Here is a 25,449-nt window from a genome sequence, read left to right on the forward strand (position 1 = left end):
AGAATTGAACCTTAAGAATAAAGGAGACCACTCACTAAATAGCAGAAGCATTGTGCCATTGAGAGGCAGGTACCATTAACAACCCCTGACCGTGTAGCTCTATTCACTGTATGCCACTTTTTGACCTTGTGTGTAACAAATAAAGATACAACTTTTTGGTTTGCTACAGAATATAACTAATGTAGACCTGCTCTTTGGAAAAACTCTGTTTTGCCAGACATTGCTACTTTCAGACATTCTATAGCATAATTTTGGGAGTGTAACAATGAAAACTTACATGATCCCAGAATGGTATCACATGTTTTGCAGTGCAGTTGGTGACTGGTAAGCTCAGCAGTGTTGTTATTCACAAAGAGGAGGGCATGAGTTTGTCTGTTTGGTAGCACCAGTAGTATTCTGAGCACTTTCAACTACACAAATTTTTGTACAGTTTTCCACGCCATGCTATCTGAGTATGACTTTCCAAATTTGTGTCCATTTGTTTTCTCATAATGGTGGTCAGGTATAGTGATAGAAATTCTTCCTTACTCCTATTAGTAATTATAATAGTACAAGTAATATGGCTTGGATTTTATTGGTATTAATGCCCAAGAAAAATGTGTAACATGGCTTCCTGTTGTTTCATGTATGCATCAGTGATACTGTCGTCAATGTTGCAGACTATTTTTGCAATCGTTAACTGTCTAAGTTATCTGGACAGTCACTGAATATGTCTCAGTCATGATTAGTTGCATCAGCTGCTGCCTGATTGTGGTCCATTAGCGCTGCAGCCAAAATGCACAGTTGTCTTTTTCCAGACTGGCGAGCTGGGTAGTGTGCAAGCCAGCTGTTTCCCCACTGCCTTTTTATTGTAATGACCTGTTAATATTTTCTAGATCCACTGTGTTGGCTGTTTTGAAAACAATTGTCAAAATATAACTGACTGTGTCCAACAACCCCATTTTTCATCACACTCGCTGGACTAACTACATCATCTGATGTAGTAATGCCTGTAGCTGTGCAAAAGCTGACCACAGTATGTGATACTCTCCCTGTATATCACTGTTTGATTATTTACTGTGAGCTGCAATTTGCCAGATGTGTCTTCCAACCTCCAAATTTCATTCTCTTGAGCCCAAATATTACAATCTAATCTTAAGGTTCACTGGTGATTTGACATTGTTAGAGGATGTATCTTGAGGGCTTCTGTTACCCAGCAACAGCATAGTAGGCCAATTGTGACGAACTTCTCATGTTCCTTTTCCTTTTTGTCCCAAGCCCAATGTTTGATGCTGAAACTGCTTCTTTCTGCCCTAGGGTAGAGCCATGTTCCCAAAAGGAAGAGGAAATCCTGTTGTTAGTTTATTACTCTGGCTCACGACTGAAGTATGTAGAGATGTGAGACAGTAATGACAGAATTACCTCATTCTTCTTGCCTAACTCCTAACTTTTTCCTTCTTTCCTTTTTCCCACATTCTTCCCTCCCCTCTTTCAAAGATGTGACTGACAGTTGAGGCAGCATATTTATGGTTCTCTTAAAAGGATGAATTCAACTGACATGAACTGTCACAGAGGGTAGGGGGACTCTGTTCAACCATTTGTCTGTGGTTGTAAAGCACTAGTCCAAAGTTGCTTAATGTGCAATAATTGTTGTAAGTGCAACATTAATTCAGACATAAAATTTGATGCTTCACCAGTTATTATTTGTTTCAGGCATTCCAAACTATGATATCCACTGGATCTTCACTGCATGTGCTACTGATTCAGCCTGCTAGTTTGATGTTGCTGTCTTCAAAATAAAACATGAAAAATGATCAGTTATTGTCAAAACATAATGGTTTTCTGCTAGTTTTTGCATGAATGGCCCAAAAATATCCATCCCAATCATCTGATATGGTTTATCTGCCTTGGGTAATCTTTCTAAGATAATCCTTTGTTGACTGAGTTTCAGCCTTTGTGCACAAGGAATACAGTTCCTGACACACCATTCAACATCATGTCTGCGTTTTCCCACCAGCAATTTTGTGCTGCTGTGCATTCTGTTATCCCGTGACCAGCATGTCTCACTAAAAATATTAGCTGCTAATGACTAACTGTGAGTTGCAGAAATTAACCTTCTATAGGATGTATTTATTACACTTCACAAAATGGACATCACTGACATTCAAGAAATGTTCACAACAAACCAGCAGTAGTCTCAACAGAAATGATATGATTTGCTTTTGTTTTGAACGGCCAGTGTCAGTTGATCACAGCCAGTGTGCTCCCTGCTGCCATTGGATAAGCAGCTGCTAGCAGCAAGTCGTATACTCCTAGCTCACTTATTTGTTACATAGTTTAATTCTTAATTTCTTTGCGTGTTTTTGGGTACTTGTATTGTTTAATTAATAAATTTCGGGCATATTATAGTATTTGAGAGTTGTAGCATCGCGTTTTACTACCTGAATAGTGTAAATTCGCGTAGTTGTTTGTCTTCTGTTTTTGTTTTGAACGGCCAGTGTCGGTTGGTCACAGCCAGTGTGCTCCCTGCTATCATTGGATAAGCAGCTGCCAGCAGCAAGTCATATACTCCTAGCTCACTTATTTGCTACATAGTTTCATATAGGAGGTGTAATTTTGAGTTTTAGTTACTGTAATCGTAAATTCAGGCAGATTGTAGCGCAGTTGTTAGGCATTTGTACAGGTTAGTTCATACATTCTTTGCGTGTTTCCCTTGCGTTATCTAGGCACAGACTCGTGTTTCAGTAACTGTTGTTCAACGTCAATTAGAATGGACAGGGACTGTGATTGCTGTGTTCAGATGAGGACTGAGTTGACATCCCTTCACTCACAGCTGCAGGCAGCGCTGACTTCGGTCACGCAGCTTGAGGCTGTTGCCAATGGGCACCACTGTGGGAAGCCAGACTTGGGTATCACGGGGATGTCAACCTGGTTCCGTCTGTCCCCAGATCAGTCTGCTGCTGTGGTTGCCCCAGTTGCTGCCCACAGTGGGGCTGAGCCCTCGCCTGTGGTTGATTGGGAGGTCATTCCAAGGCATGGCAGGCAGCGAAAGACGTCCCCAGAGGCTGATCAGAAAGCCTCCCCGGTGCGTCTGACAAACAGGTTTCAGGTTCTGTCTCTGGCCAAGCCAGATGCAGCTGCCTGCCCTGTTTCAGAGGATGATTCTCAGCCTTCAAGGTCCAGGCAATCGTAGAGGGTGGGCTTATTGGTAGTTGGGAGCTCCAATGTTAGGCGTGTAATGGGGCCCCTTAGGGATATGGCGGCTAAGGAGGGGAAGAAATCCAGTGTTCACTCCATGTGCATTCCAGGTGGAGTCATTCCTGATGTGGAAAGGGTCCTTCCAGATGCCATGAAGAGCACAGGGTGCAGCCAGCTGCAGGTGGTGGTACATGTTGGCACTAATGACGTGTGTCACTTTGGATCTGAGGAAATTCTCTCTGGATTCCAGCGGCTATCTGATTTGGTGAAGGCTGCCGGTCTTGCTTATGAGTTGAAGGCAGAGCTCACCATCTGCAGCATCATTGACAGATCTGACTGCGGACCTTTGGTGCAGAGCCGGGTGGAGGGTCTGAATCAGAGGCTCAGACGGTTTTGCGACCGTGTTGGCTGCAGATTCCTTGACTTACGCCATATGGTGGTGGGGTTTCGGGTTCCGCTGAATAGGTCAGGAGTTCACTACACTCAGCTGGCGGCTACATGGGTAGTGGAGGCTGTGTGGCGTGGACTGGGCGGTTTTTTAGGTTAGAAGGCCTCGGGAAAGTATGGGGTGGGCTGCAATCTCAAAGGGTGAATGGCAAATACAGGACATGCTTGGATCAAGGAACAGTCGGAATTGTAGTTGTAAATTGTTGTAGTTGTGCTGGGAAAGTCCCTGATCTTCAAGCGCTAATAGAAAGCACAGAAGCTGAAATCGTTATAGGTGTAGAAAGCTGGCTAAAGCCTGAAATAAGTTCTGCAGAAATTTTTACGAAGTCTCAGACGGTGTTCAGGAAAGATAGATTAGTCAGAATTGGTGGTGGAGTGTTTGTGTCCGTAAGTAGTGGTTTATCTTGTAGTGAAGTCGAAGTAGATACTCTGTGTGAATTGGTATGGGTGGATGTTATACTTAACAGCCGAACTAAGTTAATAATTGGCTCCTTCTACCGACCCCCAGACTCCGATGATATAGTTGCTGAACAGTTCAGAGAAAATTTGAGTCTCGTAACAAATAAATACCCCACTCCTACGGCTATAGTTGGTGGGGACTTCAACCTTCCCTCGATATGTTGGCAAAAATACGTGTTCAAAACCGGTGGTAGGCAGAAAACATCTTCCGAGATTGTCCTAAATGCTTTCTCCGAAAATTATTTTGAGCAGTTAGTCCATGAACCCACGCAAATTGTAAATGGTTGCGAAAACACACTTGACCTCTTAGCCACAAACAATCCAGAGCTAATAGAGAGCATCATGACTGATACAGGGATTAGTGGCCACAAGGTCATTGTAGCTAGGCTCAATACCGTTTCTTCCAAATCCACCAGAAACAAACGCAAAATAATTTTATTTAAAAAAGTGGAAAAAGTGTCACTAAAAGCCTTCCTAAGAGACAATCTCCATTCCTTCCGAACTGACTATGCAAATATAGACGAGATGTGGCTCAAATTCAAAGATATAGTGGCAACAGCAATTGAGAGATTCATACCTCATAAATTGGTAAGAGATGGAACTGATCCTCCATGGTACACAAAACAAGTCCGAACGCTGTTGCAGAGGCAACAGAAAAAGCATGCGAAGTTCAGAAGAACGCGAAATCCCGAAGATTGGCTAAAATTTAGAGATGCGCGAAATTTGGCACGGACTTCAATGCGAGATGCCTTTAATAGGTTCCACAATGAAACATTGTCTCGAAATTTGGTAGACAATCTGAAGAAATTCTGGTCGTATGTAAAGTACACAAGTGGCAAGACGCAGTCAATACCTTCGCTGCGCAGTGCCAATGGTACTGTTACCAACGACTGTGCCGCTAAAGCGGAGTTATTGAACGCAGTTTTCCGAAATTCCTTCACCAGGGAAGACAAATGGAATATTCCAGAATTTGAAATGCGAACAGCTGCTAGCATGAGTTTCTTAGAAGTAGATACCTTAGGGGTTGTGAAGCAACTCAAATTGCTTGATACGGGCAAGTCTTCAGGTCCAGATTGTATACCGATTAGGTTCTTTTCAGATTATGCTGATACAACAGCTCCCTACTTAGCAATCATATACAACCGCTCGCTCACCGATAGATCTGTACCTACAGATTGGAAAATAGTGCAGGTCACACCGGTGTTTAAGAAGGGTAGTAGGAGTAATCCATCGAACTACAGACCTATATCATTGACGTCGGTTTGCAGTAGGGTTTTGGAGCATATACTGTATTCAAACATTATGAATCACCTCGAAGGGAATGATCTATTGATACGTAATCAGCATGGTTTCAGAGAATATCATTCTTGTGCAATGCAGCTAGCTCTTTATTTGCACGAAGTAATGGCCGCTATCAACAGGGGATCTCAAGTTGATTCCATATTTCTAGGTTTCCAGAAAGCTTTTGACACTGTTCCTCACAAGCGACTTCTAATCAAGCTGCGGGCCTATGGGGTATCATCTCAGTTGTGCAACTGGATTCGTGATTTCCTGTCAGGAAGGTCGCAGTTCGTAATAATAGACAGCAAATCATCGAGTAAAACTGAAGTGATATCAGGTGTTCCCCAGGGAAGCCTCCTGGGACCTCTGCTGTTCCTGATCTATATAAATGACCTGGGTGACAATCTGAGCAGTTCTCTTTGGTTGTTCGCAGATGATGCTGTAATTTACCATCTAGTAAAGTCATCCGAAGACCAGTATCAGTTGCAAAGCGATTTAGAAAAGATTGCTGTATGGTGTGGCAGGTGGCAGTTGACACTAAATAACGAAAAGTGTGAGGTGATCCACATGAGTTCCAAAAGAAATCCGTTGGAATTCGATTACTCATTGAATAGTACAATTCTCAAGGCTATCAATTCCACTAAGTACCTGGGTGTTAAAATTACGAACAACTTCAGTTGGAAAGACCACGTAGATAATATTGTGGGGAAGGGGAGCCAAAGGTTGCGTTTCATTGGCAGGACACTTAGAAGATGCTACAAGTTCACTAAAGAGACAACTTACACTACACTCGTCCGTCCTCTATTGGAATATTGCTGTGGGGTGTGGGATCCTTACCAGGTGGGATTGACGGAGGATATCGAAAGGGTGCAAAAAATGGCAGCTCATTTTGTATTATCACGTAATAGGGGAGAGAGTGTGGCAGATATGATACGTGAGTTGAGATGGAAGTCATTAAAGCAAAGACGTTTTTCGTCGCGGCAAGATCTATTTACGAAATTTCAGTCACCAACTTTCTCTTCCGAATGCAAAAATATTTTGTTGAGCCCAACCTACATAGGTAGGAATGATAATCAAAATAAAATAAGAGAAATCAGAGCTCAAACAGAAAGGTTTAGGTGTTCGTTTTTCCCGCGCGCTGTTTGGGAGTGGAATGGTTGGGAGATAGTATGATTGTGGTTCGATGAACCCTCTGCCAAGCACTTAAATGTGAATTGCAGACTAATCATGTAGATGTAGATGTAGATGCTGCTATCTGCTGAGTTTTTGGGTACAATGACAATAGGTGATGACCAGGGGCTATTACTTGATTCTGTGATCCCGTCTTTAAGTTACTGACTTATAAAGTCCTCCGTGACACACTGTAGGTATTGAGCAACATGATATGGTTTCTCATAAACAGGAACTTCATTTACAGTATGAATATAATGTTGAGCTAGTGATGCGGCAGGCAGTGGGCCACGAGGATCAAACAGCTCTATGTATTTCTCAAAATGTTTCCATCTCCTCCTTGTTCTGTCCCTCTAAATATGCTACCCACATGATGTCTGTACGTCCTCAGGGCTGAAGTTATCAATACTGACAGGCACTATTTTGCATCTTTCAATTTCTCTGATGTAGGGTAAACTATTCCTTGCAAAACATTTCACCATATCAAAGTCTTCGTATTCAGACAAAGGCTCAACAATACACCTAGATTTCACCAGCAAATCAGCTTTTGCATCAATCCAGATTATCTTTCCAGTACCTGTCAGTATGATATCCTGTAAGTTGGCTTTAAGGGACCTTTTACATAGTTTAGCTAGCCACCCCTGCCCTAGGGGTGATCCTTGTGACAGTAATGGTTTTTCAGCTGTAAAAGAAAGATGAAATGGTGCTCCATGCATTTCTACTATATGCTGTTCCAAGTCAAATGGTTCAAATGCCTCTGAGCACTCTGGGGCTTAACATCTGAGGTCATCATTCCCTTGGAACTTAGAACTACTTAAACCTAACTAACCTAAAGACATCACTCACGCCCATGCCAGAGGCAGGATTCGAACCTGTGACCGTAGCAGTCGCGCGGTTCCGGACTGAAGCGCCTAGAACCGCTCAGCCACTGCGGCCGGCATTCCAAGTCAACTTTGGTGTAATGTGCAACAAGGAAATGTAACCCAAGAATGATTTCATAACCATTTCCAACATTGGGAATCACTTCTACATCAACCCAGAAGTTACTTCCCCCACTTTGAAACTTGTTATCATTTAACTATGAACTGTTGAACTCTTCATGACATTTCTTGCTGTAACCCCCATAAAAATGTGTCAAGTGCTGTCTGCTCAGCTTCTTGTAAAATTACTTTCTTGGATTATCATCTTCCTTGAACTCAGCTGTATTTACATTAATCTTGTGAAAATGGGCTACAAAACTCTGTATTGAGTCCCCTTGCTTTTGAAGCATACTATTAAGTTGTTCATGGTAGTAACTCAATGCATTCTTTCTCCTATATCTGTCCACCAACTCTCCTCCGAAGTTATCGAATGACTGTGCTTCATGCAAATTTTTGTGCCTCATAATGTACATCCTAGCATTCCCTGCCAGTTTTAGGTAGACTACACTCAGCAGCTGCCCAATTTTGCAACCTGGTATCTGTTTCTAAATTATTGAAAAATACAAAGACATCCTCCTCTGGTTTGTTTTGAAATGGGGTGAACAATTCAGCAATTTTAGTGTCCAGTAGTTGCCCTAGCTCTGCCTATAACTGAGTTACTTGATGTACTAACTGCTTAATATCTTCATGAGCTGAATGTTGCTTTTTTCATATTGTCTTCTTGCTACCAACCCAAAACAAATATGAAAAGGAAGAAAAAAGGATAGGTAAATAACTATACACTATACAGGCCCAAAAACTTTGAATTCAACCCTTACACATCTTTCTGCGTAGGGCATCCCTGCTGCAAGAGTTCCATGTCTCTGGCTGCTGCCTTGTGGCTGACCGTCTTCATTTTCAGCAGTCATTCTGACAAAAATTGTAACCACGGTAGAGGTAAAGGGCACACTTCTGAAGCTAATTCCAACAGTATGTCTAGGATGGGATAGTGTGAGCTAGGACTCCCTGCCGAGGAAGAATGTGTTCCTGAAGGAGGACTGATGATGGTTACAATGGGTTCTTTCCTGAGGCTTGCTTACAGTTTGTTTGGCAGCATTGAAAATATCATGGTATTTCAATAGTGTGTGCTCACTGTGTATTCTACTGCTGCAGCTGCTGCCATGTCACCTGATTCCTGCATTTACTGACAGTAGCAAGTGTGGCTGTTGGTGGCGGCTCTGAAGATGCTGTGCTGCAGGGCCCAGAATATACCCTGGTGAGGACAGGAATGACTGAACCTTCATGTCATACTCTCAGGATGATGACAAAGTACGTAGCTACAGGTGGCACCTGCATGCTTAGGTGGCAGGCAGCAGTTCATGTTCCACAGCAAAGGTAGGGGTGTCTGCATCATCGGCACAGTACTGAGCAGCTCAGGCTCAACATCACATAACTGCCCATCTGTTTGATGGTGACAAGCTGGCTCACATGTCCTTAAATACTGCTGCCCCCTGCTGATTTCATGGTAATGATGGTGTTAGTGAGTCTTGCCAAATTGTCAGGAATGGGGTGGAAACTCAGTTCTCATAATCAGGATGCAATACTTCCTGCATGCTGTCTCAGTGTCAGCACATGCAGCCTGTCATCACAGAGGCATTGTAAAGGTCCTGACTACACAATCCACTAGCAATTACCAAATGACTTTGCAGGTGGCCTGGTTTTCTCCTGGTTCTGCACTGCCAGTACTAACTCTCATGTATAATTCTTTAAAATCTGATTTCCAAGATCATATTTTGTGTTTATTGTATATTTTGGTAGAAAACATGGACAGTTGGGTCAGTTGTCTCATTTGGGCATCACATCTACTAATTTCTGTTCCATTAGGGTAATTTCTTCATTTGTATGTTTGTTTGTTTTGTTTTAGGGTACAAAAACAACTAGGGTCATACACATCCATGTCGGAATAATTTGTTTGAGGTGGTGTTTCTCTTTCTCTCTCTTTCTCTCTCTCTCTCTCCCCCCCCCCCTCTCTCTCTCTCTCTCTCTCTCTCTCTCTCTCTCTCTCGCTCTCCCTCTCCCTCTCCCTCTCCCTCTCCCTCTCCCTCCCTCTCCTCAAGTGTACATGGTCATGTGAGGTGAGTTGTCACAAAGTCACAGCTGGTTACAGAGTAGAAATTTCATTGAAGTATCATTGTCTACTTTGCTGACACTTCACAATGACAGCTACCAGTACCTTGTACCGCCTGTTGTCCACCAACACTATATAATCATAATCCTAAGCAACTGCTGTTCCACATAGCGAAGGAGGAGTGACACTCCACATCATACAACATATCTACTCACTTGGCATTATTAGTTTAAGCCTTGGAATGCTTCGTGGAAATCTGTATTAGAGGTACTTCTTGGATACAGTCTTCGGTAGTTTATTGTAGTATTATGTTAATTCCAACAATCAAAATATGTTGTACTTTAAAAATAAATGTTCACCAAAATTTGCTGCCTATGAAGAACAAATGTTCACTTATACATCATTTCTGAAAACCACAGAGTCAAAACACTTGTTTCCATGTAAGTCCCTGTTTGCTGTGTATCAGTATTATTTTGCTAGAATATTAATGTTGCCTATACTTGTACATGGTGCCGTACAAAGTGAAATGTACTTGGTGCAGTTGCATTTTTGTTAATGTCTAATCAGAATGTGAGATAATTTATACAAGTTACTCAGGTTTGGAACATATGTAGGCTGCAATAACGCACTGTGCACAGTGCAATACCCTGCACCTATCTCCAAACAATCACTCAATGTGGGTTCAGATATATTTTACCATACTCATTATGTTTTAACTATATACAGCAGTGCATATGTATATCATTACCCATGCAAATGTTTTTTTCAGCAAAATAACACTCTAAGAATAACTAAGAATACACTGTTCTGAAAAAACCTCCTTACCATCACCACTATGACTGTCAACTGTTACCAAGTACGATTTTCACACTTATTATACCTATGTGTTATTCAACCTCAGGTGAACATGAGTGGCAGTTGGGGCCTCGCCTGTGAGGCATGTGGGCCCATGCAGAGTTTGAACTTGGTTGTCTGCTAATCTGCAAACAATCTAATATTCCGGGTGCATTGCCCACCATAGCATTAACATGGGAAAGCAATCCTGGGTGTGCTCTATAAGTAATACAATGCAGCTCACCTCTACCATGCAGATGCTCGCCTTGCAAGGATCCTTCAACAGCCATATCTTAAGCTATGGACAGTACTAGGACACTCATATGCACTTCATGACAATGTATGCAATGGCACATCCCATTCACTGTCATCATCCTGTCAAATATGATGTGAATCTCCATCACTAGCTTCATTAGCAACATCACTGTATTTGTTATCTTATCTTCTGATGTTGGAAATGTTGTCATCAGCATTATTACACTCTCTACAACACCCAGATGTGGTTAGTAAAACAAACAGCCTTTTATATCATTCAGTATCAATGAACATTCAACTACACAGAACACAGAATACCTAAAGTTCTCAAATTTACACACGGGGTGTCCCAGTAGGAATGGTCAGTATTCAAGGATATGACAGAACTGAACATCATGGCAAAAATGTGTACTTAACATGTTCTAAAATGCACACCTTATGAGTTATGAGCACTTGTTCTTCTTTGCTACTGTGGAACACATCTCCTCTACTAAACAAGTGATTATAGCTCATCAGGTATTCATTTCAGTGCCCATGTTAACTAAACAATTTTTTCTTGTTTTGGTCCATACTGTCCCCTCCCAAAATATGGAAAGCAAAGAGCTTGCAGTAGAAGAGATTTGTTTTATAGTACCAAAAATGAGTAAGTGCTCATAACTCTTGTTGTTGTTGTGGTCTTCAGTCCTGAGACTGGTTTGATGCAGCTCTCCATGCTACTCTATCCTGTGCAAGCTTTTTCATCTCCCAGTACCTACTGCAACCTACATCTTTCTGAATCTGCTTAGTGTATTCATCTCTTGGTCTCCCTCTACGATTTTTACCCTCCACGCTGCCCTCCAATACTAAATTGGTGATCCCTTGATGCCTCAGAACATGTCCTACCAACCGATCCCTTCTTCTGGTCAAGTTGTGCCACAAACTTCTCTTCTCCCCAATCCTATTCAATACTTCCTCATTAGTTACGTGATCTACCCATCTAATCTTCAGCATTCTTCTGTAGCACCACATTTCGAAAGCTTCTATTCTCTTCTTGTCCAAACTATTTATCGTCCATGTTTCACTTCTTAAGTTATGCATTTTAGGACACTTGTTTATTTGACATTTTTGCTTTGAATGCTCATTCCTGTGATATACCTGAATACTAAACATTACTCCTACAACATCCTTTATACAAACTTCTAGCTTCCTCTGTTCTGCAATGCACTACCTGATCAAGAGTATCCAGACACCAATTAGTGGACATTACTATGGAGTGTATTTAATCTTCACATTTATGATAGCTTGAACTCTGCTGAGAACACTTTCAATGAAGTGTCTGAATGCTTGTGATGGAATGACAGTCTAATCTTTCTCAAGAGCCAAAACCAGATAAGGTAGTGATGCTGGACACTCGGGTCTGGAGCAAAATCATTGTTTCAACTCATCCCAAAGGTGTTCCATTCAGTTCAGGTTAGGAATATGTGCAGGCAAATCTATATCAGAAATGTCATTGCCTCGTAGATGCTGATTATTGCAGGGTGAATTGTTGTGCTGATACAAAGAGTCATTGTTCCAAATTGTTCCTCTATTGGACACAGTACACAATGCTGCAAAATATTGCCATATTCTTCTGTATTTAGGTTTCTTCAAAACAATATGGGGACCACACCCTAACCATGAAGAACACCCCCATACCATAACACCATCCAGTCAGTACTTCACAGTTGGCACTACACATGATGGCAGGCTATGTTCAAGGATTCACTGAACCCAAATCCTGCCATCAGATTAACACAGGATACAGCATGATTCATCTCCCTAAATCACTCATTTCCAGTCATACACTCTCCAGTGACATCATTCTTTACACTACCTCAAGTCTCACTTGACACTGACTACAGAAATGTGTGGGTTGTGAAGAACTGCTCAACTATTGTACGCTATTGTTTTTAAATCCTTACACACAGTCATTGTGCTAGTCATACTGCTGGTAGTACTTTGAAACTTGTGAGAGATTCCTTCTGCTAACTTCATGCAATTTTTTACAACCACCTTTCACAAAGCTCAATGGTCCCCGTCTCTCAGCACATGGGGTCTACCTCATTTTGGTTTAACTGTGGCCATCCCTTCATGTTTCCACTTCACAATCACATCACTAACAATCAATTTGGGCAGCTTTATAAGGTTTTAAATGTTCCTAATGGATTTGTTACTCTGATAACATCTGATGTTCAGAATCATTGTGCTCTCCTGCTGTAAAGGGCCTGTATCCAAACAAATACATTTGCCTCAAATATCAAGGCTGTATGAGAGGGAATGGCTGACATGGGAAGGATGGCAGCTATCAAAATGTAAGTACTGTCCTGTGTTAGTAGGTTTAATTATATTTTTACAGTTATCATTCTCTCCATGTCAGATGTTCCCTCCCATACAGCCTTGGCATTCATGGCAAACATATTTGTTCAGATGTAGGCTCTTTACAGGAAAACACTACCATTCTCACTTCAACCTTCGCTGGATGTAATTACCCCACCAGCTCAGTTAAAAAGCAGATTTCCCAGGCTGTCACATCCAATCCTAGCACTGCTGATGCCTCCAAAAAAACAGAGGAATTCACAACCCCAGATCTACGACATTTCTGAAATGGGGTAAAATTTGGATAATGGTGCCTCCCTCCACCCACTCAAGCATTTGAGAGAGGATGTAAAAAATGAACAAAAAATCGATTTTTCAAAAATGTGTTCATTTTGTAGTGCACAATTTCTAAAGGTTGATATATAAAACATATATGTCCAAGAAAATGTCAGACATCTTATTTGATTTTAAGTGTGCCAAAGTGCAGTGCCACACCTCTTCACACAGCATTCTCTATTGCATGTCATTGTATTTCACTCTGTGGAATTGAAATGTGTGTATTTTGTAATGGTAGCCATCAGACCTATATTTAGGACAGTGGAAATTAAAATGTGCTGTGGTGGCTTTCCTGCTCCTCGTCAGCTACTCTGACATTCCACTATCCCTAAAAAACTCACAATTAATGCTGGGTGGGATTATTTGTGACCAGGAGAAAAAGAACTCTATAGAAAATTTGCACTCTTTATTGCCTGTTAGCTAAGAACTTTCTGTTTTGTGTGACATAAAATTAAATATAGGAAACATAAAACCAGTAAAGACAAGAGACAGGTAAGATAGTATACATTTCTTCAATCCTTAGATCCCAGCATTTTTTCTCTCACTCTTGCTACAGCTTTACATGGCATACTTTCCTTTATGCACAAGAATCTATTACCTTATCAAATTTTGTCAAACGTTTTGTTACATGAAAAACCAAAATTTCACTGTCTGATACTGAAAAAGCTGTTAATATGAATAGTACCCAGGACTGGTGTGGTTTCTCAATTTGATTACATCTATTTTGTGACTGTCTGCTAGGTAAAATGAAATAAGCTTTTCTAATATTGCAGCAATAGTAACACACACCGAATAATTGATTCTGTTTTGACACAAATGGTTATTTTTAAAACCCCATTTACATAAATAACATGATTGAATACAATTGATGAGGTTCCAGTATCAAATGCCTATTAGGCCTACTACAAGTAAAAAGTTTTATGTTGGGAAATAGTTTCATATTTCATTCATATTCTTCAGTTTCTCAAGCATAGGACTTAAAATTAGTAGTAGTAAAAAGTTTTTATACAAACTTGGAATCTTCATATTTTTCCATATAATTTGTGTGATTTAAACCTTTCTTCTCTTTCCTCGTTCTAACAAACGATCTTGTCATCACTAATTCTGTAGCTATTTCTGCTGTTGCCAAAACTTATTCTCCTGTTAACTTCATCAAACCTGCCAGACTCAGCAGTTATTTATCCTGTGTTTATTCTCCAGTTAGGCATTATTACATGTTTGTACAATGCATTTTCCATGCTATTCCAAGAATAGAACTTCCGTGGCTGCTAAACAGGAGCTGGACAACTGGCCCTTAGTAGTGAAGGAATCTGGCCAAAATTTTTCTATCAAAATTTCATTTTCTTGGATACACTGAGAAGATAGTATGTAATTTTTCTTATCTGTTAGTCTTGTTAGCGGTTTATTTCCACTCTGGTAGTCTGACTGTATGTATTTCACTATAATTATAACATTGCTTATCACATGCATACCATCAACGACATAAACAAACAATGATTGGTATTTACCAGTTCAAGTTTATTCAGCTCAGATTGTATAGCACTGTCCCCTTTTGTCTGTGGAATTTTTTTTTTTTTTTTTATTTCTTGGTACAACAGGGATTTCCCTGGCAGATACATCACGTACACTATGCACACACTGAAAAATCACAACATGGTTCTCGTCCCCTAAAATTGCCACCCCTTGGATCTTGGGGTGGAAATACATCTCTTTTCACTGAGTGTTATCCTGGTCAGCTACTTAGACAAGGCTATGACTCTGTAAAATATTGCTCTGAAATTAGGTCCATTCTGCCTGATATTTTGCCCATCACACATAGAAAAGATTTTCGTTGCCCTCCCAATCTCCGCAATGTCCTTGTCAGACCCTATGCTCCTTCTGCACCCATTTCCCTACCCTGTGGCTCCTCTCCCTGTGACTTTACCAGCCCTGTAACTGGCAAGACATATGCTATCAAAGAAAGAGCCATCTCAGGAATGACACACGTTGTGTACCAACTGTTATGTCAACACTGTTTGGCATTTTACATTGACATGACTACCACCAGATTATCAGTTAGGATGAATAGGCATAGTCAGAGGGTGTATAATGGCAACACACAATATCCTGTTGCAGAACATGTTCTACAACATCACAGTTGTGACCTCAGTGCATGTTTCACTACATGTGCCATCTGGGTTCTTCCCCAAGGCACCAGTTTCTCAGAATTCTGCAGATGGGAATTGGCATTACAATATATCCTTGGTGCTCACCACCCATCTGGCCTTAATGTTGGTTAATTTCTTTAGTCTCAGCATTTCTCTCAGTAACTTTTCCTTTATTCATTCCATTTCAGTTTTCTATACCTTGTATTATCTGACCTGTGTATTTTTTTCCCACCAACACATCTACCACTTACAATGCACTTAGGTTTCTGCTCTTATTAACTTGTGCACAATGTTTTGTCAGTAATCTTGGTCTTGCATATTACCTATCCTCCATCTTTCAGCTCCCAGCTTTGAATATCTCATCTGGTGGAGTCCCAAACAATTGGTCTTTCCTTCTCATCCTCTCCTGGAAGTCTCCCCTGACCCGATGTACTAGGCAGCTTTTCAGGCACTCTCCCCCTTTTCTAAACCTCACTAGTCCTTCTCCTTCACCCACCTTCCTCCCCCTTCTGCTTTTCTACCAGTAGAAGTCACTTGCTCCAAAAGTTTGCAAATTTCAATATCTTTAGACATGTTCTCTCCTTCTGCCACTTGGTGAATGGGCTTTTCCATCTATCCATTTTCATTATATTTTCAAAAATTGACAATTTTCTTTGGTAAATTAGAACATAAATACATCATAAGTACCATACCAGGAAACTGGTTCTAAGTCACAACAAGAAAGTTTTTACAGCTGCAAAGAAAGTCACAACAAGAAAGTTTTTACAACTGCAAAGAAGAAAACAGCAATCAACCACGGTTAATAATGCTGTTTATTGACACAAGTGGTGCTGTTATTGGTTCTGAATTGACAGGTGCATCTTCACATTTATGTTAAAATTGTTATGTACATTTTTTGCTGGCTGCTTTTCAGCAACTAATGTAAACAAAAGCAAATGTAATGTAACTGTTTGCAACCATCTGAAGATGAACATGTTGATTTGAAACATAATGGCGCTAAATGTGTAATGAAAAGCATTATTAATTGTGGCTGGTTGGTGTTTTCTTCTTTGCAAGAATCATCGTGTATTCTGTACTCAACTACAGTCTCAAAAATGTCAGTTTGCGACAAAATAACGGAAGAAAATATTTGTTCCAAGTTGCATCAATGCTGAGGCTCTACATTTAATTTGTGGTATTACAAGTACAGAAATACAGCATTAGGTGTTTTACCTATTTGGACTGTACTTAGCAAAAACCACAATCATGGAATCACAAAACAAGCACAGCTTGGCACAAAGACCATGTGCTATCCACTAACCGATGTGTGAAAGACCTCCTCCACAATTTAGCACCTGCATCAAGTCTAAGGGCATGCAACAGAGTACCGAGAACACAATAGCACTGAAAATGTGTTTTGTGAAAAAATGGCTCTTACAATATTTTTTGTTATTGTAGTAACACGATTCACGTTTCTGTCGCACTTCACCTAGTGTCGACTGGGAACTGTCTGCTAGACCTGCCTGATGTGAACTGACTGGGCATGGCCTGTGCTGCTTGAGTTGTTGTTCCGCTGGCAGAGGGCGCGGCCGAATTCTCGCGTGCCCTCTGGTGGACGGGACTTTACTTGCGGCAATTACTGTCCGTGATGCGCCGTGCTGATGTGCGCCTCCCGCGATCTTTCTGGTGGCTACTGCACTCCTCCTCCTTCAAGGAGTGAAGCCACTGTAATCCACTGCATCGGAAGGTGGAGCGTTGTGCAGTAGCGATGACCTCCACATCCATTGGAAGGCTGGAGTCAAGGGGATCTGCCAGTCCTCGAGCCGGAACCTTCGAATACAGTTGGAAGTGACCCACAGGAAGAGGGCCCCCATCATCCCACCACCGGAGCCCGGGACAGAACGGGCAACAAGCCGTCGAACTCCGGATCCCGGTCCACCTCGGGAGGGGCAAGACCCAGTGGCGGGGACGATGGGGAAGGGACGACCACAGGTGAACCAGCCTCCTGAGAAACCGGGCCTGCGAGGGGGGCCATCTCTCGCCGGGGCATCTCTAACGATGGCGAGGCCAGTGCTGGAGCTACTGGAGGCCGCCAAGGCTGAGAACCATCACAGTGTGGCGGAGTCACAGGTGGGAGTGGCAGTAGCATCCCCTGAGAAAACAACACAGGTGCTGGCAATGGGGAAGCCGGCGCCCGAGGGGTTGGAGGGTGGGTGCCCAAATGTGGACGTAGCTGATTTTGGTGACGACGTACCTCCTGGTCCCCCACCTGCAAGGTATAGAGCCGGCGGCCATTGCAGCGCAGGACCACTGCCGGTATCCAACGCGGATTGCGACCAAACCCACGTCCCCAGACCAACATACCTGGTGGAAAGCCGGGTATCCTGTTTTGCGAAGACTGGCGAGCACCAGGCTGGAGGATGTGCAGCAGAGTCCAAGGTTGGCACCCATGGAGGAGCTCTGCGGGGCTGCGTTCTCCCATCGGTGTGGTCTGGTATACCGTCAGGAAAAACGTCAGCACCACCTCCACAGGGGGTTCGTGCAAATACTTTTTCATCTGCGTCTTAAATGTGTGCACCATGCACTTGGCTTCCCCATTCGATTGCGGATGAAAGGGGGAAGAGCAAACGTGCCAAATACCGAAGCGCCTATAAAATCCTGGAAGGTCTGCGAAATAAACTGAGGTCCGTTGTCCGATACCAGGGTGACTGGCAGACCTTCCACAGAAAAGATTTTTGCTAGTGCCTGGATTGCAACTTCTGAAGTGGTTGAGGAGCAGCAAATCACCTATGGGAATCGGGAATAAGCATCAATGACAATGAGCCATAAGCCATTGAGAAACGGGCTGGCAAAATCGATGTGAACACATTCCCATGCCTGGGTTGCAGGGGGCCATGAAGAGAACGCTGACCTGGAAAATGCCTGTTGGCTCGCACACTGGGAACAGGCGGCCACCAAGTGCTCAATTTCTCTGTCAATACCGGGCCAGTACACATGTCTGCGAGCCAAGGTTTTAGTACGGGAAACAACCCAGTGCCCCTCATGTAATAACGTGAGGACCTCCCTTCTCAAACTTGCAGGAACAACCATGCGAGGAGCTGTATCATCAGTAGCCAGAAGGAGAACTCCTTCCAAGACTGAGAGTCGGTCTCGTAGAACAAAATAATTACGAAGAGGGTCCGAGGCCCGACCTGGAGGTTGGGACGACCACCCCTGCTGTGCTGAACGAGGCGAACTACTTGCCAGAGAACCGGGTCAGCTGCCGTTTCCCTGGTGACTCTAGAACTAGCGATCGGGAAGCCATCAATCGCTTCGGGTCACGCCACATCCAAATGAAAACGCATAATCTCCTCCCGATTGAACTTAGGATCCAGGCCCACTGGAAGACGGGAAAGAGCGTCAGCGTTAGCATGCTGTCCAGTATGGTGAAAATGAATGTCATAATGGTACTTAGAGAGGAACAAGGCCCAGTGCTGTAGTCTGTGGGCCACACTATCCGGAATCTGAAAGGCGGGGCAAAATAACGATATTAATGGCTTATGGTCAGTGATTAACTGAAACTTCGTGCCATACAAGAAAGGGTGAAACTTGGTAACAGCATGGACAATGGCCAAAGCCTCATTTTCCACCTGGGAGTAATGGGCCTGCATGGGACTAAGAGTTTTAGATGCAAATGTCAGTGGCTGTTTGGAGCCATCCGCATTGCAATGGGCCAGGACCGTCCTCACCCCATACTGCGAAGCATCTGTAGCCAGGACCAACGGCTTATTGGGGTCAAAAGTAGCCAAACAAGGCGCTGACGTGAGGAGGCCCTTCAACGAGGTGAACGCTCGCTTACATGCAGGCGACCAATCAAAAGGAACACCCTTGCGCAGAAGGCAGTACAGGGGGCGGGCTATGGTGGAAGCCCTGAGAATGAACCGGTGGTAATAGGCAATCTTGCCTAAGAAGGCTTGTAACTCCTTCAGCGAAGCGGGCCACGGAAGGTTGATGATACCTTGGACCAAACTTCCTAGTGGCTGGATGCCATGCCGAGAGATGGTGTAGCCCACATACTCAACGGACGGTTGGAAGAAGTTCGACATACGCAGGTTGCAACGCAGGCCTATGACCCTGAATTTGAGAAAGAGGGTTCAAAGGTTGTGCAAGTGTTCCTTCGTGCTGCGGCCTGTGACAGTTATGTCATCCAGGTAATTAATACAATGAGGGATTGTCAACGTGACATGCTCAAGATAACGCTGAAATATTGCCGGGGCACTGGATATTCCGCACGCCAACCACTGGTATTGGTAAAGGCCAAACGGGGACGTTGACGACTGCCAGCAGTTTGGAGTCCTCATCAAGTAGTATCTGATGATAAGCCTCCGAAAGATCGATTTTCGAAAAATATTGGCCTCCCGCCACGGCGGAGAACAATTCATCAAAACGAGGCAAGGGAATTGGGAATTAATGGTAGCCTCGAAATCACCACAAAGACATAATTTTCCGAGGGTTTCCTGACAATAACGAGGGGTGAAGCCTACTCACTAGAAGAAATGGGAAGAACGACCCCGAGGGCTGTCAGCCAGTCTAGCTCTGCTTTTACCTGAGGGCAGAGAGCCAAGGGGATCTACCTTGCTCATAGAAAATGCAGGCGAGCTGACACCTTCAACGTCAAGTGAGCTTCAAAGTCTGAAACATGCCCCAGGCCCTCCTCAAATATATCCTTAAAGTCAGAGATCAAAGATTCCAATGATTGATAGGGAACGTCTTCGGAGACCAACTGTATGGTGTCTGCGATAGAAAAACTGAAAACTTGAAAGGCATCCAACCCAAAAAGGTTAGCGGAGCTCACATCACTGACAACAATAAAAGTAAGAGGCCGAGTGACTGATTTGTAAGTAACGTCGGTAGTGAATTGACCCAGTAGGGGAATGAACTGCTTACCATAACCGCATAGACGCCGGTAAACTGGCGCCAACGGGGGCGACCCAAGGTCGGAGTAAATTTGTGCATTCAACAAGGAAACTGCTGCACCTGTATCTACTTGTAGCTGTAATTGGCATGACCGAACCGACACCTTGATAAAGAGTTTGTGTGCCGATGTGTCGGGAGCCTGGCCGAATGAAACTTCCTGGATGTCAACGTCCATGTCCTCTGTACCTGCTTCCTTCGATTCTTTTGAGGCTGAGCGGCAGACTTTAGCAATGTGTCCTTTTTTATTACATTTGCGACAAACAGCCCAACACTGGGGGCACTCTGACCAATCATGATGTATATAGCACGACACACAGGACAGTAACAGGGGCCGGCAGCCGGATTGTACCACGCGCACGTCATCCACCCCGGACGCCCTGAACCGCCGCGACGTCGCACCATGCTTCCAACTGTTGACCTGCACCATGAGAGACTTCATACGATTGAGCAATGGACAGGACTTCCTCAAGGGAAGGGTCTTCCAACTACAGGGCCCATTGCCGGACCTCCCTATCAGGGGCCGAACGAACAATGATGTCGCGCACCATAACATGGGCATACGACTCCCGCGACTGCTCTGTGACAAAATGACACTTGCCACTAAGACCGAGCAGGATAGCGGCCCATGCCCAGTAAGACTGATGGGGCTGTTTCTTGTATTGATAGAACTCGACCCTAGCCACCACAACATGCATGTGATGGCGATAATATGAAGACAGCAATGAACACAATGCATCAAAAGACAAGGACGAGGGTTCCTGCAACATCGCTAGCTGCCGCAAAACTTGATACAGCAAGGGAGATATCCAATACAAAAAAAGAGCATGACATACCTCCACATCAGCAACATGAAATGCCTGGAAATGCTGCTGAAGGCGATGTTCATATGCGTCCCAATCCTCCGCTGTCTTGTCTTACGGGGGAAAGGGAGGAGGGAACGGCGCTGGAGCAGACTGCGTAGAGAGCAACGCCGGAAGCACTTGTTTCATGAGCTCCATCTGCTGCTCAACCAAAACCCGCACTAAATCCTCCATGCCGTGGATAAGCTGCGAAACCGGAACGATGATGCAACACGCGGAAGAATGATCCTACTCGTCGCCAATTGTGTAGTAACACGATTCACGTTTCCGTCACACTTCACCTAGTGTAGACCGGGAACTGTCTGCTTGACCTGCCTGATGTGAACTGACTGGGCACGGCCCATGCTGCCTGAGTTGTTGTTGTTCCACCGGCAGAGGGCGCGGCCGAATTCTCGCGTGCCCTCTGGTGGACGGGACTTTACTTGCGGCAATTACTGTCTGTGACACGCCGTGCCGACGTGCATCTCCCACGGTCCTTCTGGTAGCTACTGCAGTTATCACTCTTCCTTTGTTGAAAAATGAAATCATAATCATACTTCATAATTAAATACAGTAATCCTTTGAGATGTATACTATTGCAAGAAAGACTGCATTCCATTTTTGCATGGGAGAGCTATTAATATTCTTAATGCGTTTGAAGTTCTTGTACCTCATGATTTTTGCCCATTCCCTTTCATCCTGGGTGGCCAGCATATATCTCAGTTCTGCTTAGCACCTTACAGCTTTCCAGCACAGTTTCTCAAAAGTAGAACCTCAAAGACAAAAAAATCAGATCTGAAATTAATAACGTGAATGAGTAACATATCAATATAAAGTCTAATGTCACTGATTGTTTATATCGTCCCACATTTGGCTAGATTATGAATTTAAAGTAGATCATTTTTGAAGCTTGATAATGTTATATTCCCTTACACTATGGGCAGTTTTGATCTCAAGCTAACTGAAGTAATCTGATTGTAAATCATTCACCACTTGACCATTAACATGTATTGCAAAAGGAAGCTCATCTGTCTACAAACTGCCCCAGACTGCAGTGTTGGTAGGTTGTGTAGATTTCCATATAGAATTCTGAGGCTGTACGTAATTATTGTTGCATTAACAATCATGTCTGTCTGAGTTTTTGCAGTGCCCGGCCAACTACAAGTGGTTTTTGTCCTTTGCAAAGAATGTAAACAGTATTTCTGCAATTAATTCAACACCTCTCTTCAGCTACAGTAATCATTGTTTAGTAATGATAATGTGATGATTATTATTAGAAAGAAATTAATTGTTTCTTACAGATGCAGAAATACCAATGGCAGCTTCATCTGTGACACAAATGTCAACTGTCCTCAAGGATATAAGAAATCACTTTCTGGGGAGTGTGAAGGTGAAGCACATTTAAGAAAAACACTGCCTGACAAAAAACAGGAAAGCACCCAGAAGAAATGGTTGGATGTCAATGTAACTTTGTACATGTACACACCATTGGTCGCATATGTAAATGATTAGAGACACAATTCTCTCTGAGTGGTAGAACAGGCACCAGAGTGAATTGTGTTTGTTAATATATAGTGTTGTTACCAGGCCTGGTAGGATATATAAGCATCAGAAGTTGAGTTATCACTGTGAAGGACATGGACATACTGGATACTCATGTCAGACAGTGTTATCAGCACCTGACAGACTTTGAAAGGAGCCTCATTGTACGTCTCCATTTGCCTAGCTTGTCGAATTGTGCAGTTTCCAGAATTGCAGGGCATTTGGACAGGACAGTGGCAGGACGTTGGAGTGCATGGGAACATGAAAGCAGACATACTTATTGCCAAGATTCTGTTCAGCCACATCTAACCACCACAAGGAAGCAGCACACATTATGCACCTGCCATCCTAGAACAAGTAACGGACTACTTGATATGTTCTGTGTCATCCCACACCATTTGCTGGAGATTATCAGCAGCCCAACTAGAGAATTACTCCCAAGCATAGGCTGTCATTAACATTGAACACATTTGAAGTGGTGCCATGATCAGGAAACATGGACTGCTGATAAATGGCTTTGCATTGTGTTCATTGACGAATCACAGTTCTGCACTACCTCGTGTGTCTGTTGTCGGCAAGCACGGCAGCGACGTGGGGAAAGGTCCCATTCCTGTTGTGTTTTGGAGAGCCGCAGTGGTGTCACTCCTAGTGTCATGATATGAGTAGTGACTTCAGGTTACAACTGACAGTGACTGAGGGAACTCTGGTGGCACAAAAATGGTACATCACAGACATCCCATGTCCTCAAGTGTTCTCTCTCATGTGACAGTTTTGTGTTTCACCTCTCAACAGGACAATGCTTGCCTACACATTGCAAGTGTCTGTGTGAACTGTCTCAATGATGTTCAGGTACTTCCATGGCCAGCAAACCCCAGGTCTGTCCCTGATAGAATCTGTGTGGGACCAGCTTGACTATGAACTCTGTCCCAGTCCCACTACCCAGGATATTGAGGACCAGTATCAACAGTTGTGGGCTAGCTTGCCTCAGGAGAGGATACAATGGCTTTATAGCTCCATTCCCAACCAAGTCAGTGCCTGCATCCAGGCCAGAGTGATTTTAACATCATACTGATAATTGGTTCATACTACTAAATCCTATGTAAATTTGACTCAGTTTTGTAATCATTGAACTAACGTCACACACCCCCTGAACACAAGAAGTTTCATTTTGTTTCCTCATCATCTTCTGGATGCTTTACTGTTTTTTTAATGCTGTAATAACATAATGATATATCAAATATATATGGCTTTTTATTGGTTTCCTTTAGGTTAAATGTGTTGCTTCAATCATTTATGTTCATGTGTGATCATATACAACAGTTTTAGCTTCTGCTAGCCATAAGTGGCAACTAGTTGCTTCACTTAAAATGAATTTTAGCCAGGTGATGTAAGTGAAAATAATATTAAATGCTTTAAATATAGTGCAGTTAAATAGGTGTGAACACTTAAATCAAATTTTAACCAGCTTACATAAGTAAAAATAATTGCAACTGGTTTAAAAAGATTTCAGTCAGAAATAAATGTGAAATTTTAGGAGCTCTATCTACATTTTCATTCATGAGGCATTACATGTTGCAAAAATGTAGTTTTTTCTTAGTGTTAATAAAAAATTACAGATACTAATAACCATAACAATGAATGAGGAAACCATATTTCCATCTATTTTTGTCATTTGTGCAACATGTGGCATCGTGCTTTGTTTCCTGGCATTATTTTGACTGGCAAAGCTGATCCAAAGTCTTTCGTGGGCCCAAGTTCATGAAACACCTTCATAGGCCCATGGTCATGAATGAAGATAGAGTGAGGGAGATACTGATGGCTTCCTCAGAGGATGCCATTACCATCACTTTCAACTTGACTTCTGTGCAGACACTGGTTGGAATGGAATAGTGGTCAGGTGCTAAATTCCAGCAAAAATTGTGGTAGCAAACTGAAGGCCTCTGACTGATACTGTGGTATTTGAAGCCCCACTGAATTTATTTACCTGAGTCAAGACTGTGGTGTCTGATGTGACCATCATCCATGTGATGTACAGAAAGTTGAAAGGGTCACCACTTGGTTGTGGACACAAGTGATACCAATCCCAGAGTACTCAATCAATATCAGCATTGATGCCAGAAAACGAAATGTGCCACCTGGCCAGAGTTTTCATTTTTTCTATCCCCCAGTGAGATGGGCGGTGCAGGTGTAATCACCAGCTGAAGGGCATTTGGAATGTCACCTTACATTCTGTATCTTCTGTTTACAGTAGAATGAAGCTATAGTTCTCATTTAGGTGATAGTGGAGTGAAAAATATGTTGTGGTAGGTGATCTGAACATCAATGCCAGACATACTTGACCACTGTTCAAAGTACTCACTATGAGAATTTCACCACTTTGAATACTGAACAGTAAAATTAGCTAATGTGTGCTGAAGACTGTCATCCAATAATTCTTCATACAAGACTAACTGTTTATGAGGGCACACATAAAAGGTGTCACTGTTGTTGTGCTGAGCTGTGTGGCGGCACTGTAATGCAGTGAATGATTGTAAGTAATAAGAAACAGAGTACACCTACAGAGGCACTATGTTTTTTATCGAGGGAGTGTTGGCTTTAAAAGTGTGATCAGCAGTTTTTGGTCTGTTATCAAATGTGATTGTGTTTCAAAAATAGTACATGAAATT

General features: G+C 42.9%; 1 protein-coding gene across 2 annotated transcripts in view; it reads left to right on the forward strand.

Annotated features, from left to right (window-relative positions):
• LOC126470467 (fibulin-1-like) overlaps nt 1-25,449 on the forward strand; it is a 660,942-nt gene that overhangs the window by 383,170 nt on the left and 252,323 nt on the right. The window contains exon 14 of one of the 2 annotated variants that reach the window (XM_050098327.1): nt 22,543-22,631. The exons of the other annotated variant lie outside the window; for it this stretch is intronic. Coding sequence (XP_049954284.1) covers nt 22,543-22,631 — 89 coding nt within the window. The remainder of the gene's footprint in view (nt 1-22,542; nt 22,632-25,449) is intronic. 2 annotated transcript variants of the gene reach the window in all.

The sequence above is a fragment of the Schistocerca serialis genome, chromosome 3 (genome assembly GCF_023864345.2).
Source record: "Schistocerca serialis cubense isolate TAMUIC-IGC-003099 chromosome 3, iqSchSeri2.2, whole genome shotgun sequence".
NCBI lineage: Eukaryota > Metazoa > Arthropoda > Insecta > Orthoptera > Acrididae > Schistocerca > Schistocerca serialis.